At 39.8% G+C, this 14,878-nt stretch overlaps 1 protein-coding gene across 7 annotated transcripts in view; it reads right to left on the bottom strand.

Moving 5' to 3' along the window:
- The window catches only part of MECOM (MDS1 and EVI1 complex locus), a 683,063-nt gene that overhangs the window by 345,895 nt on the left and 322,290 nt on the right, over window positions 1-14,878 (bottom strand). For all 7 annotated transcript variants that reach the window (XM_072618536.1, XM_072618530.1, XM_072618533.1 and 4 more), the window contains exon 2: window positions 6,422-6,759. In XM_072618536.1, the coding sequence (XP_072474637.1) occupies window positions 6,422-6,759 (338 nt within the window). The remainder of the gene's footprint in view (window positions 1-6,421; window positions 6,760-14,878) is intronic.

Genomic DNA, 14,878 nt, shown 5'->3' with positions numbered 1-14,878 from the left:
CCAATGCCAAGCCTCTGACACCTGCTCTCACAGGTTCTCAAAGTCTCTAGTCTCCCCTGAGCCCAGGTAAGAAGCAAGTCATAGCCTTAACGGGTGCCCGAGGTCCTAAGCCACACTGTCTTTAGGGATACTTCCTTTCAAAGTAAATTTTCAAACTCTGTATACTATCTTCCCATATTATAAAAAAATGAATCTACTTGATTTTTGAGGGTCAGGAAACATTTATAAAGAGCTATGTTCTTCTTCTTAACTGCCTGATTAAAAGCTATGTTGCCACTGAGCCGTCTTCTCTCTCATTTGGGAGGGAATCACTCAGAAATCATTACCTAGGGGCGCCAACAGACAACTACACTTCTGATTTGGAAAGCTCCCAGAACACATGTATCAAAATCACTCAAGTGTGGCCGCCCCTCCAGTAATGAACACAACGTTTTTCCTGCAACAAGGCCCCATTCAAGAAAAACATTTTATGGCCTAAACCAGACCTCCTCCAGTGAGAGATGGGAGGACTACCACCGCGCCCCACAAGAAAGATATTTTGTTAGATGGCGGAAAAATCCTGAACTAAGTTTCATGAGGGCAGTTCTTTCTTCCTCATGACCCCAAACCAACCCATGCCATTTGGCTCTCAATCTTTTTATCCTTTCTGTGGATTGGTGGGGGGGCCTTTATGGGAGACAGTATTTTCCTTAAAAACCGTATCTTCTCATACTCTATTTTAAATATAGTTAGGCCATTTCAATACTCTCCCAAAAGACCACAAAATCAGACCACAAAAAATGAGAGTTAGTTCCATAAACTAAAAAAAAAAAAAAATGAGACAGCAGAGATAACAGTTCTTTGAAACGTTATACCTCAGGACTGCATTGTTTTGGTGCATTGAAAAAAATGGCAAAATAATAGTTGGAGATTTTGTGTGTACATACATATGCACACAGACATACATATATACACACATATGTATGCACATGGTATTATATATGAAAGTAATATGTGAAGAACTTTGTAAAATACTTTTATATACATCTGAAGCACTGCATAGATGTCAGGTACTACTTGTTAATTTTATTAAATATTTAATAATTTTGTGGCATCAATAAAACGTTTTGTCCTTTCACACAGCTAGGTGGTGAAGTTAACAGAGTTGGACTTGGAGTCAGAGACACCTCTGTTCAAATCCTGCCTCAGACACTTGATAGCAGTGTGACCCTGGACAAGTCAGTTAAGCTCTGTCAGTCTTAATTTTCTCGTCCATAAAATGGGGATAATGAGCATACCAAGTTCACAGGATTGTTGTGAGGACCAAAGAAGAGAGAAAGACCTGGGGTCAAATGTTGCTTCAAATACTTACTAACAGTATGACCCTGGGCACGTCACCCTCATTGGCCTCAGTTTCTTTGTTGGTAAAATGGTATAATAGTCGTAACTGCTTGACAGGGTGGTTATGAGATCATATGTCAAGTGCTCTGCAAACCTCAAAGTACTCGACATATTAGCAATTAATGCATGTTTCCTTCTTTTACACTTCATAGAAGAATACAAAACGTACAGTCATTTCACATTAGTTTTTTGATTTAATATAGCTCTTTAAATACTAAGGCTCCTTAAAAGCTAGATTTGTGTGTGTTTGTATCTGTAGTACCTAGCACAGTACCTTGCAATATGTGTTAGTTGATTGACTGATAAATGCTACTTGTGAACATATATTCAAGGGAGGCATGACTCTATGAAAGGTTTACAAACAAGGTGATCAGGTAGGAGAAGTCATGATGAGGTCCCACAGATAAGTGGAACAGTTGAGATTTGGATTCAGGTTATCTATAATTAGTGTTCACTGCTTCAAAGTCAGCTTCTGAGTTTTGCAAAGGCCTTAAAAATATCCCTTAAAAATATCCCTTAATCTCTTTCACTTATTGAGTAAGAAGAAGGCAACATTCTCTTCTCAAAACCACCTTAGAGATGAGGCCATCCTAGGGACAACTGAGCTTCTGGCAAATAGACTGGTGAAAGGGAGGAGGGGAAGAGTGATAAATGATCAAAGAGGTCACCTTTACTCCAGTTCAGCAACCCTGGGTTCGATTTGTACTTGATCCCATGACTAAGTCATTAGATAATATTGGAATGAGAGCAAGTTCAAATTGATGGCTTCTCATCCCCATCACCCTCATCCTGATCCACCTCCAGCACACTCAGCAGATGCTTTTCATGTCTTAATTCATCCCTCAGTCATGAGAACAGGGACTAAAATCGAGAGTAGTCCCTGAAAGATGACTTTATGTGACCTTGGCATCCCTCCCCATTCTAAAAGGTCATTTTCTTTGCTTTTTTTCTGATATGGAAGGTGTGAGAGGAATCATGGCAAACTGAATGGAAAGAATGACGTAGGAAAACCTGGATTTAACCCTGCCTTAGACATTTGCGAGGTGTATGACCCTGGGTAAGTGATTTAATCTGTCTGGTTCTCAATTTTCTAGTCTACAAAATGGAAATTATAACAATAACACCTAGCCAGGGCTTTGTACCACAACCTACATTCTGGGTGGGAGGCATGAAACATGCCCTCAGTTAAAGTTGGAAGACATAGGGGAGGAACTCAGCCCAGTTCATATTATGGTAGTTTCCATTGTAACAAGTTATTCTTGCTAACTAGCTGTCAAGTGCTATTGATTATACATTGCTTAATGATTATAAAAGTGGCGGTGCCCTCCCAATTCAACACCCTAGGACAAAGGCCCATTGTCCCACCTTGTTACAGCTCTATACCTATTTTATAGTAATGAGGTGAGTATCATTTGAGACAATGGATGAAAAATATTTTGCAACCTACTTTTGCAGCTCCATATGTCTACAAGATACCAAAATTATCTCTTTATTGTCAAATTTTATCACTCGTGTTTTTGAAAAGACTGTGTTCTACTTTATAGGATCATATATCTGGAAGGGTACTGAAAGGCCATTTAATTAAAGTCCCCTTATTTCACAGATGAGGAAAGTGAGGCTCAGAAAAGCTAAATGACTTGCTCCAAGTCACTTGGGCAGTAAGTACCAGAGGTGAGATTTCAACCCAGGTGCCCTGACTCTAGAGCTGGCACACTTTTCCTAACACCTGGCTTCTAGTTATTTTGTAAGAGTTAGAAGTCCTGAGATGGGAGAAGAGCTTCTTGTAAAAGCAGAGTAGTCAGTGGGTACGTGGATGGTAGCAAACGAACTTCGATCCCAAGATTCTTGTCTGAGTGAGGCAAAGCATTCTAAAGAGATCCCACGTTTACTTGAAAACAGATGAGAATAGAAGGAGGAAACCAGTACTCCCATGACACTATGGTTCTCAGGTAAAGATGAACAAGCAAAAAGCTGAAAAGTGTCAAGGAATGAAACCTCATTTTTTAACTATAATGTTCTGCTGAAAGTAAATGGTGACATCTTATGCAATTTAAAGCATCAGATGAGCAAAGCAGTGACTTTAGGGAGATAGATACAGACAAAAAAGACAGATAGATATGGAGATATGGAGATAATGTAAATGATTGGTGATAGATATGCAAGCCTAAAGACCACTAAGATTGAGGGCTTTAGAGAGCCAGTGAGAAACTTCTATGAAAAGGTCTTTGATTATAATTGGGTTTTCTATTGATTAACTTTAGGAACAAGCCCTCACTCACCCTTAGACAGACCCTTTATCATGAATTGAAAATCCGCTGCCTTGATCCCTTTATAACACAATCTGAACAGCCAAAGCTGACAAAGTTCACAGGCGCTGTCATTGTGGTGTGTGGCAAGACCTAGAAAGTTGATGCTGTAAAAATGTGAGCTCCTTGAACTGTCTCATTATTGTATCTGCCACTACCTTGTCTAGAATCAAACCCAAAACATCATAGATTAGTAACAAATATTTGGTAAATTAAACTAGGTCGTATCGACCATCAATTTGATCCTTGAAGGAAGAAGCACTGGCTTTCTCCATAAGAATTACCCATATCATTTGTTGAATTCTATGCAACAAGCATCATCCACTGTATCTCACATGACAAAAATACAAGCATACTTTCCAGAATATAACATTTTACTTGAGAACGAAGGAGTCTCTTTACTCTGAAGAGTTGATTATTTTAAAATTAATTCCAATTGCCGGGCTTTTCTCTCACTCCCAGAAAACAGACGCAACTTATTCAAAGATACACAGTCCCATAGTCCACCAGCCCCACCGTTGCAAAATGATTTCCTCCTCCAGACTCTGGTTTATTCTAAGCTTACTCAAGAATCCTGAAGAGAGCACACCGGTTGCTTGACTCTAAAGATTTTGTAATGAAAGGCTAATGAGTTACTCATTGCTGGGTTGTTTATGGCCATTATTTAAAGGTGAACAATAACCACGCAAAGTTCAGACGCATTTGGTTTGAAATGTATTCCACTCACATATTACTTAGTGCTACACTGATTTTTTTAAAAGCTACTTATCAATACATGAGCAACTAAAATACGATAACTTTCCTGGGCCTTTGGTCAAAAGAACAAAGATTTCTTACTTGCAATTATGGGGGAATCTGATTGCGTCTCTCCCACTCCCCTCCCAGAATTCTACCGACAATCGTTTATTGTGGCTTTCACAAAGGTTCAAATAGAGCAAACGGACAAAAAGTTAAAATTAAGTCCTAAAGGCATTGCTTATTTATTCCTAGTTAAAAATCAAACCAAATATTCTATTAATGATCATAAATATTAAGGGAACAGGCTAAAATAAATCTAGCTTATCTGACTTCAGTCTAGCTGAAATACCAGGTGCCCATGGTCAGTCACACCTCCCAGAGTTATGGTCCTTTGCATTCACCTCTCCCCCATTCAGAGATGGCCCTAAGATGTCACCCAGATATTCTACAAAAGGTTGTGGCCATATAACATCCACAAGAGTTTTCCAAACACAAGGACAAATAAAAACTATATTTGTTTATCAAATCCAGAAAAAAAAATTAAGCTTGGCCAGGATCAAAGAGAGAGTAGGGACAGATATCATTGCTGCCTGAAATTTTCTTCTCAACCTTTCTTTCACATTTTGGAACTACTTAACCTTCATCCTCATGTAGGAAGGGATGGGAGCTATATGAAAGTATGGCAGAAAACATGATCACTTTGCATTCAATATCTGATCTTTCTTTGGCAAAGCTAGAACTAGGGCAGGGAAACAAGGATAGTATACACTGGTGTTAAAATTTAGAGGGATTGGTCTCGAGTGTCCCCAAGTCTCTGTTCTTTTACCACTTGGTGATATCAGCACATATCCCCATAGAGGACCTTGCATCCTAGGATCTCTCTCCCTCAGTTCCCTGCACTGAATTTGTCTTTAGGAAGTTGATTTGGGGACAAGTTTCAGGCTGTTACCATAGGTAAATTTAGTGAAACTCCCTTTCCAGCCAACATTGCTAATTAAGACTCTATAGCTTGCTCTCTTCAGTTTTATTTTGGTTTCTTACACATTAGTTGCTATTTAAAAGTCTTCTGGACAAAAAGATCCCTATGAAAGTTCATAATAGGAACAAGCATGGCGGGTCCACACAGGATCTTAAAGCATGGCAAACCAAGAAAGCCTCAAGATGTAGGAGCAGAACTTGTAGTCTTGGACATACCAACCAAACGGGCAACACAAATGAAAAATCCAATGAAACCACAGCACATCATTGAGGAAAAAGTGTCTCCTCTTGCCTGTGATTGAAAAGAAGGTCACTGGCAAAACACAAAGGATAGAAAATGGTGATAACTCAGTTCACTATCTCCTTCTGCTTATCTGGGACATAAGAAAAAATAATACCGGAAAATCCAACTTCCAGAAGCACATTTATGTCCTGGAATGTCTGATTTTTGAAAGAAATCTTGGCTGTTCTAGCCTAGTCTGCCATGTTCCTACCAACATACTTCAAAGCAGAGGAATGACTAGGCCCAACGAATGGGGGCTTTGTCTGTGCGTACCATCAGGGATGAAGGTGTTTCCTCCTTATGAGGGACCACGTTTCCCATGTCTTGTCTCCCCAGCCCCACCAGAGTCTCATGGCAAAGGTGCCACTCTCCTAAGTCCAACTCTATTCCTTCAACACATACCCCTCAACAACAATCTCCTCTCCTGGCCCAACTTGTCCTCTGTGCTCTGCACCCCAAGTGCTTGTCCTAAGCGAAAAACTATCTAGGCATATCTGTACCTGATAGCAGCCCTTGTGTCTCTCCACACACACACACACACACACACAAAAAAAAAAACACAGAAATTTAAGCTTAGACCTATTAAAAGATCCTATCTGAAGCCAAAATTACATGCATAGAATTTTTTTAAGATCAATTATACCATCTTTGTTATGCATTCAATTAAAGATTTTTACTCTTCTAGGGACAGGAAACATTTAATAAGTCAATGAATAAAAAAAATGCTTTCTCTTACCTCCCACCCGTAACTGGGATCTTTAAGATCTGAGCACTGCTCTCCAACATATGGCCCAAATTTTTCTCCAACTTCAATCTTCCTTTTGGTCCATATTCCTAATCCTGCTCCAGGCACATTTGACTCTCGGAGTTCAAACTCAGGAGGAATGGGGATGTCATCCGGAATGTAAATGGGGGCTTTGTAAGGAGAGCCCTCCTTTGGAGTGAATTCTTCACAGGATGTTGCAGGAGAAGCTGGTTCTTGGATACTGAGAGAAAGGGTGCCCACTTCTCCATCTACTTCAGGCATTTCTTCTAGAGGGATTTCAGGGTAGGTGTCATATAAACATTCATCACCTGTGAACAAATTAGAACTTCATGAGATACCTCCTGTGGAAGGGAGCTATGGGCTGTCAAAGTCTATGATCATTATGGCACCTCATCTTTCATTGCCTTTGGGCAATGATCAAGTTTTTTTAATGACCCCAAACTTCACTCTGAAACAAAGACCCATTTTTAAAATAAAAAATAGCAATAGTCTTCTAGGGTTTTTGTATGACTGTGAGATGTGGAAGATGACAATATCTGAAGAGTCGAAAATAATCAAAATGAAAGGGCAATGGAATGTGTGAAGAAAGTGAGATTTATCTGCAATGTGTTATAAACAGGCATGGGGTAAGAAACATATGAGTGAAAAAGCACAATTGGTTCTCTGGTAAAAGCAAGAGATAACAAATAGATAGCCCTTGGGCTTCTTTAGTATATTTTTTTATTAAAAAAAGAAAGCAAGGAAAGCGTCTGATGTATTGTGTGGGAACCACAAGTTACATAAGCATGGATGGGTCATGGTCTTCATCTATGGAGGGACTGCCTATGTTGACAAGATCACAGATCCATTTGACTTCCATTCTTTCTCAGGTGGTAAGGCATGATGATTAAGGCCTTTCTGTATTTCTGTCATGCTCTTTGTGTTATTACTCATAGTTTTACTAGAAAGAATTTTTTTTTAAGATTTGCAACCACCTCTCATTTATCCACATGGGACCTATCTTCTGTGTGGTTTATGTAGAATAGATCTGTAATTGATTCCAGGCTAGCTTTTTCCAACTGCCTGTAGCCTCTTGGGTTGCCTTACCTCATAGATCAGAATTTAAAGAATGTGAAATTATTTAATTATTAGCCCAGCTAAAACATAATTAGTGAGGGAAATATGCCACCCAAAGAAAGGTGCACATTCCAAACTAATAATTGTTGAAGAGTCTTTTGTTTTGAATCACCCAATTAGGATGAATAATAATTGGGAATTGAAAGTATAGCCATAGATTAAATGGGGTGAGCCCAAAATGTGGAAGCTGCCCATATCATTGGTAAGTAACAACAAAGCTTAACATGCATTTAGCAAGAATAAGTTAAAATAGAAAGCTAACAAATGTCCCTTCATGCTCCTGTCAGATGTATAGCAAGTGTGTTCCTCCTTAGCCCAGCTCTGTCCTGCTCTCTCCCTTCAACGAGGCCTCCCCAGTAGTGAGGTGGCTATCTTGTGTGTTCTCCTTTCTATCAGGAAGTGAGGTCTTAGAATTCCCCTACCCCATGGGGCCTTGCATCCCAAGTTCCAATTCTCTCCCAAAAGTCTCTTCGGTCCCATATTGAACCAAAATTTGTCTCCCAAAGTTGACTTCTTCCTGTCCCAAGTACCAACCGGACTTACTAATTATTAGTCTTAGTAAAACGATGAATTCTTAGTCAAATGCCACTCTTTAGCTTCATTATTCCCATTCACAGAATGAGTAGTAAGGGCAACCTCTCTATTTCTTGAAATATGGTGAACCATCATATATAGATGAAAAAATTGTTTCTTAGAGAAATATCAATCAGTTCAACCAAACTGGGAACCAAACACTAAAATGAACCCCATTAATTTCCTGACCCTTGAACTAAGTCTAAGTTACATATCTCCAAAAACCTACAATGCTTATCCACTTAGAAGTTTCAAATATACTCTGTGTTTAAAAAAAATCCTCATAACTTTTTACCCCAAAATTGACCCCCCCTCTCTCAAATTTAACTGTTTCCACCAAGGGTACTGCTGCTCTCCCAGACAGCTAAGGTGAAAATGGTCATCTTTGATGCTTTCTTCTTCACCCCCATCCATATCAAATTGATCAAAAACTTCTATTAATTCTAAAATATATCACACATGCTGTCCTCTCTTTCCACTCCAATAACCCTCACCTTTGCTCTTGCCTTCTTTACTTCATGCCTGGCCTACTATAGCAATAGAGACTCATGATTTCATTGGGATAGAGACCTTCCAGGTGAAGAAACTCCTTCTACCAATAGAAACTAGACCTGTGATTTCATTGGGATAGGGACCTTCCAGGTGAAGAAACTCCTTCTACCAAAGTAGCTTGACACCTTCTATGCAATTTATTATCCCAAAGAATTACCTAGAGCACAAACAAGTTAAGGGACTTGTCCAGCGTCACACAGCCTGGATGTGTCCAGGGACAAGAGATGAAAGCCAGTGTTCCTGGCTTCTAAGTCAACTATCTGTTCATTACACCACACTATCACTCTAGAAAACCATAGGAACTTCCTAATTGGTCTTCTCATCCCCTAGCCTATATATCCTAAAGAAAGCTGAGAGATTTTATTTCCTAATACTGATCTCATTCTGGGACTTGCCATGAACAAAATTCTTCCAAATACCTCACCACCGTCAACTCTCCACCTACATTACCTTTTAAACCATCATCTCTCTCTACTCTTTTACAGGAATTCTCCATTCTATCTGGGTCAATTGTAGTTAACTGTATTTGGAGTCAGAAGCCCCAAAGCCAAACGGTAAGATCTGCCCCTTGATAGTGGAATGACCTTGGAAGAGTCATTTCCCTTTGTCTATGCCCCAGGAGTTAATCAACCAAAAGACCTATAAGTTCCATTCCAGCCCTAAAAATCCTAAATTCCAAGCCCACGATCACACTATGTTCATTCCAACCTCAAAGCCTTGGTTCATACTGATGGAAGAGAAGTATGACGGACTTAACCCTTTGAGGAGGGAGAGGAAATGTAAGTGGACCTTAATAGACCATCACTGGAGGCCCCCAGAACTATTCTAGAAGGCTCTTTTTCTCTCCCTCTGCTTTAAAGAAGTATACTAGGAGTCAGAGATCCTGGGACCAAATCCTGCCCCAGACTCTTGGGAAAGCCTCTTATCATCCCTGAGCCTCAATTTCCTCCCTGGAAAATGGGGGTGTTAAACTAGACAGCCTTTGTAGTCCCTTTCCATTTGGCAATCCTCCTCCTTCTTCATTGTCCAGTCATAGGCCCATCTCTTCTGCCATATTCTTGCCCGGATTGTCAGTCAACAAACACCTGAAGGATTTAATGAGGATCTCATGGTTTAATGAGGATGTGCTTTGTCCTTCCATCTGGACAGAAAGGCTCTTCATAGGTTTATGTTGACTCCCCACCACGCTCAGAACATCACTACTTGTTAGATGGATCTGAGTCACATTCTTTGATTGTCAAAATCCAAGGAAATCATTTTCCACAGTCAGAATCTTCCGTAGAGATAGCCCAGTCCAGCAGCCACACAGAGGATTTTTCTACAGAACATTGAATGACCCAGAAGTTTAGATCAAGAGAACTTCAAAGCTGGCCAGTTCAATTCCCTCATTTTACAAATGAGCCAACTGAGGTCCACTCGGGTCTTGACCAAGGTCACATGGGTAATAAGTTGGAGCAAGGATCTCTAATTCCAAAGCCACTGTTCTAACCATTACACAACACGGCCTCATTAGTTGGAGCCTGAACCAGATCTAAGCAATCAGTTTCTTATCCTACACAAACAAACCCAAACTAAAACTCAACCGAAGCACTGTTTCCTTTGATCAGAGTCTCTGAGGAACATCCTATCACAATAAAATATTTAAACGTTCAGATGTCTTTGACCAAGGCAAACCAATCCATCATCCACAGGAGTTTTGCACTTCACCCTCGGGGTCAATAGGTTTGAAGACTGGCTGACTAGTTAGTTTTTTCAGACATGAAAAAAAAAAAAAGAAAATTCCCCTCCTCCCTAAAAAATAACCCTAGGATTTGCATATCCAGCTCCTGTAAGGTGATTTTTATAAAATCAACCAGGAGTTTTACATTGCTGAGGCTTGAATTGTTAGAAGTGGAGATATGAACCACATAGCAGATTTATCCATTTAAGTGGTAGGAGAAGCAAGCAGGAAAGAAGGGGCCTGGGCGCCTCTGGTAATGATCCATTATGGTCCAGTTACATTTCCCCTCCCTCCTCAAAGGGTTAAATCAGTCATACTGTCACTTCCATCAAAGTGATCTCCAACCCTTAAAAAGGATCGAGGCAAACCCATCTGTGCCCTCCCACTGGCATGGCTGACCCCATGACCTCTGGGCTACCCCAATGCATAATTTAAACAAGTGCATTTAGATTTTAATTCCTGCAGTGACAAAATACACATCTGGGCCCAGCCTGCTGCACAGAGGGGTTTGCATTCAAAGCCCCAATGCAATTCTGATGACAAAGGCCAAGAATTCTGGTGAAAACCTGAACAACTTACAGAGTGGGAGGGGAATCCAGTGGGTCCATTTGCGTCCATCTGTGCACAGGAGTAAAACAGATGAACTAATAGAGACTCCCTTTGGCCAAACTAAATTTCACATACTATCATCGGAATTAAATATTTTTAAGTAGCTTGAATGATCAAAAAAAATGGAAAGAGAAAACTGTTTGATTTACAAACTAGAAATTACAACAGCATTTCTACGAATACATGCATAATCCAAAGCAAACTATCCTTTCAACTAGTGTTATGTAAATAATATCCCCCAAAAAACTCCCAAACATTTTGTCTGAGAGATAAACTCCCTCCATGATTCCATTTCCTTTAATGTGACCCATTTCTATAGGCACACACCATGCAAGGGTCTAGTGACCCCATCAATTTAAGCGGACCCTCCTTGTGATGAATTTATACTTAATTTGTATACATTGACATAAGTACTTGTTTCCCCCATATTACACATAAGGATTGTTTCATTTTTTGGTATTTGTGTTCCCAGTTTCTCACACAGTGCCTGGCACATACAGATAAGGTTAGGGCGTGGACCTGTGATTTCAGGAAGACAGAGAATTTCCATAGAAGGAGATTCGTTCAATTCATTCAGGCCAGTGACTTCTCTGTAATGGCCCAAGGTAGTGGAGTCAAACTCAGATGGAAGCGGGAATCACTAAACCGTACATAAGGATCCCAGTGGGCCATATATTGACTTAGTTTTAAAATGTAATGTTATCTGTTTTAGTGTGTTTTAGATTTTTTTATTAGATAATTCTCAATTAACGTTTAAGCTAGCTCAAGCTATTGCAGACCAGGGCATGTTTGACAAGACACTTCCTTTCTTAGAGAAATAAGAACTTAAATAACTTGACCAGGATCATACATCCAGTATGTGTCAGAGGCAGGTCACATAGTAGGTGCTTAATGATACATGTTGATTTATTGGCTGAATTTATGGGAGGTACCACAGTCTCAGAATCAGATTTTGTTGTGAGGCATCTCAGAAACTTAGTTCAACCCTTAACCAACCAATGAAGGAATCTCCATTAGAGCATCCCAGAAAGTGATCATCCAATCAGTAGGCACTCACTCTACCTAGAGAAATTTATTTTCCATAGAGAGGGCTCTAAGGGTTAAGAATTTTTTGCTCATCTCAAGTCTAAATTTTCCTCCCCTTTGTTCCTGCTTCTGTCTTCAGGGGCCAAATGAAACAAGTCTAATTTCTCTTTCAATGAAAAACATTTCAGGTACTTAAAGATAGATATTATACTTTCTTCCCTCCACCCTCAAATCACAGAGCTTCTGTTCTGTAGGCTAAAAAAATCCCATTTGCCTCCACATAATATAGCAAGTATTCAAGACACTTTACTAGATAAGAAATGCACAGGAAAGACTTGGATGGATATAGAGATGGAGGGATGGATGAATGGAAAGAGAGAAGGATGGACAGATGGAGGGAAGAAAAATACTAAACAATTACTGTGTTAAGCATGATGTTAAACGCCAAGGTAAAAATTCAAATGCAAAGATAGACTGTATCTTAAGAACTTACATTCTAGTAGGGAAAGCAATACACAAAGGAATGGTGGCCAATGAAGGAGTACTTTGGTCTAAATGGTGAGTGGGACCATAAGGGAATATGTCATGTGTTCCTTCTAGCATTTAGCCCAAGGAAGCATTTAAAGATGGAGGTAAGGTTGGGACTAGGAACATAGTCCATGAGATCAACTCCTTAAGTATACTCTTTTTATGGCCAATAAGTCTCTGGATGCTTGGCAAGGAGACCAAAACAATAAATAGTGAGTCTCTTTAAGACTCCCTCCTAGCCCTGGCTGCCCTGAAGAGGACTCCTTTTTGACAATATCTAGATTAAGAAAGGTGACCAGGCTATAGAATCATAGATTTTGAGCTTAAGGAGATCTTCCAGCTAGAAATTCACTGAGTCCAATTGCCTGGTTTTATCAATGAGAAAAATTGTCTTGTCCAAGCCCAGACCTTCCAATGCCAAGGATGAGGGCTCTTTCCATTATGTCATTCAGGCAAGAAAATTATTAACCAAAAATAAAGGGGCATTTGTTTAGCAATACATACTTATCATAACATGTTCCAAAACGTCATTACATTTAATCAGTCAGTGAGTATCTAAGTTTGTGCCAGAGTCCTCCTAACAGCCCAGCGACCTACTCAGAACAGATATCAGAGCATTGATTAAGCAACTACTGCATACCAGGCACTGTACTGCATAGGGAAGATACAAACCTCAAAGTCAAATTGTCTCTCCCATCAAAAAGCGTATATTTTACTAGAGGTAAAATGACTTATTCACAGTCACATGATGAATGAGGACCATGATTCAAACCCAGGTCTTCTGATCTCAAAGTCCAATGTTCCTTTTACTGAATTTGTTGGCATTCTAGTTTGTGGAGGGGAGCACTTACCCCATAGAGTCAGCTCTCAGAGGGCCAAGCCTGTTTTCATTTTCGTCTTTGGTATCCCCCATGCCCAGCACATGGTGAGCACTTAATAAATACTTATTAGATGGTTTTCTTTACAAAAATAATGATCGTTTATTTAAATTACATGAAATCTAAACATAGTTACACATGTCATGCAAGCAGCTGCTTTTCCACTTGCTGGGCTAAGTTTTCATTTCCACAGTGCACCAGGGCGATGATGTATGAAGAATGAAGCTTAATTTTATTTTATTATCTACATGCCACCGTGAATAGAGGGGAAGAGTTAAAAACAGGTGTGGCTTTGTTTCCTAAATGCAGGGCTGCTCACAGGTGCCTTTGCTTTCTCTCTGCCACAGGGCTGTTGCGTTCTGAACCTGCCTTTATGTCATAGAGAGAGTGATGGAGTCAGGAGCCCTGGGTTTGACTCCTGGTTCTCACAATTACTGAGTATGTCACAAGTTTTGTGACTTCTCTACCCCTGGGGTCTTCTTTTCATCTATTTCACGACACATGTACAACCAACCTACCTCATAGGGTTGTTTCAAGGAAAACTCTTTGGAAACCTTAAATCTCCCTATAAATGTGAGTTAATATTACTCTTTCTACGTTAATTCATCCAGGTGGATGTGAAACTCTAAGTATTAGAGAGTTTCCAAATAGTACTATCCCTCTATTATTTTGTAAATTATTATTAGAAAAAGTGTGTGATGGTAGGCAGAAAGTTGGGCTTGGAGTTAGGGAGTCTTGGGTTCACATCTGTACTCTGGCACTTAACTAGCCACGTGATCCTGGGCATGTCACTTGATCCCTTCTGTGCCTCAAGGAACTTCTTAGGACTTCTCTGCTGAGTCACAGACAAGTTGCCATCAGCATGGGTGAAAGGAGTGCCCCACACATAAGACACCATGCATTCTTCAACTGTTTATCGTAATTACAGATGGAAAACAATAATTTCCATCATAACTATTCTTCAGTCAAGCTCATTTTAATTTTTCTGTATTAATTCTGAAGCAGCTGTGGTATAGTACAAAGGAAACGATTCAGAGTTAGTTACCTGATCTGGTTACCTACAATTGGTGTTACCTTGTACGAGTGTGTTCTGGGGCTCCATTTCCTCCTCTGTAAGATAGTGGAGTTAGACTACATGATTTCTAATTTTCATACAGCTCTAAATTGATGATTTATATGGCCTACATATGTCTGTTTCTTAATTTTCTGCTTTGCACTTGTCAAACGCATGAAATAAATGACTTTGACTTCTATAAGCCATAGAAGAAAATGATTCAAACCATTCATGGGAGTGTGCTTGTGTGTGTGTGTGTGTGTGTGTGTGTGTGTGTGTGCTTGTGTGTGTGTATGAGCTGGATTTTTGGACTTAGTTTGGTAAGGGCAGGGAAGCAAATCCAAGAAAAAGTGTATCACAATATGTATGTA

Source organism: Notamacropus eugenii, chromosome 6 (assembly GCF_028372415.1).
Source record: "Notamacropus eugenii isolate mMacEug1 chromosome 6, mMacEug1.pri_v2, whole genome shotgun sequence".
Lineage (NCBI taxonomy): Eukaryota > Metazoa > Chordata > Mammalia > Diprotodontia > Macropodidae > Notamacropus > Notamacropus eugenii.
Note: the sequence above shows the minus strand (reverse complement) of the source record. Positions and strands in the feature narration are given on the sequence as shown.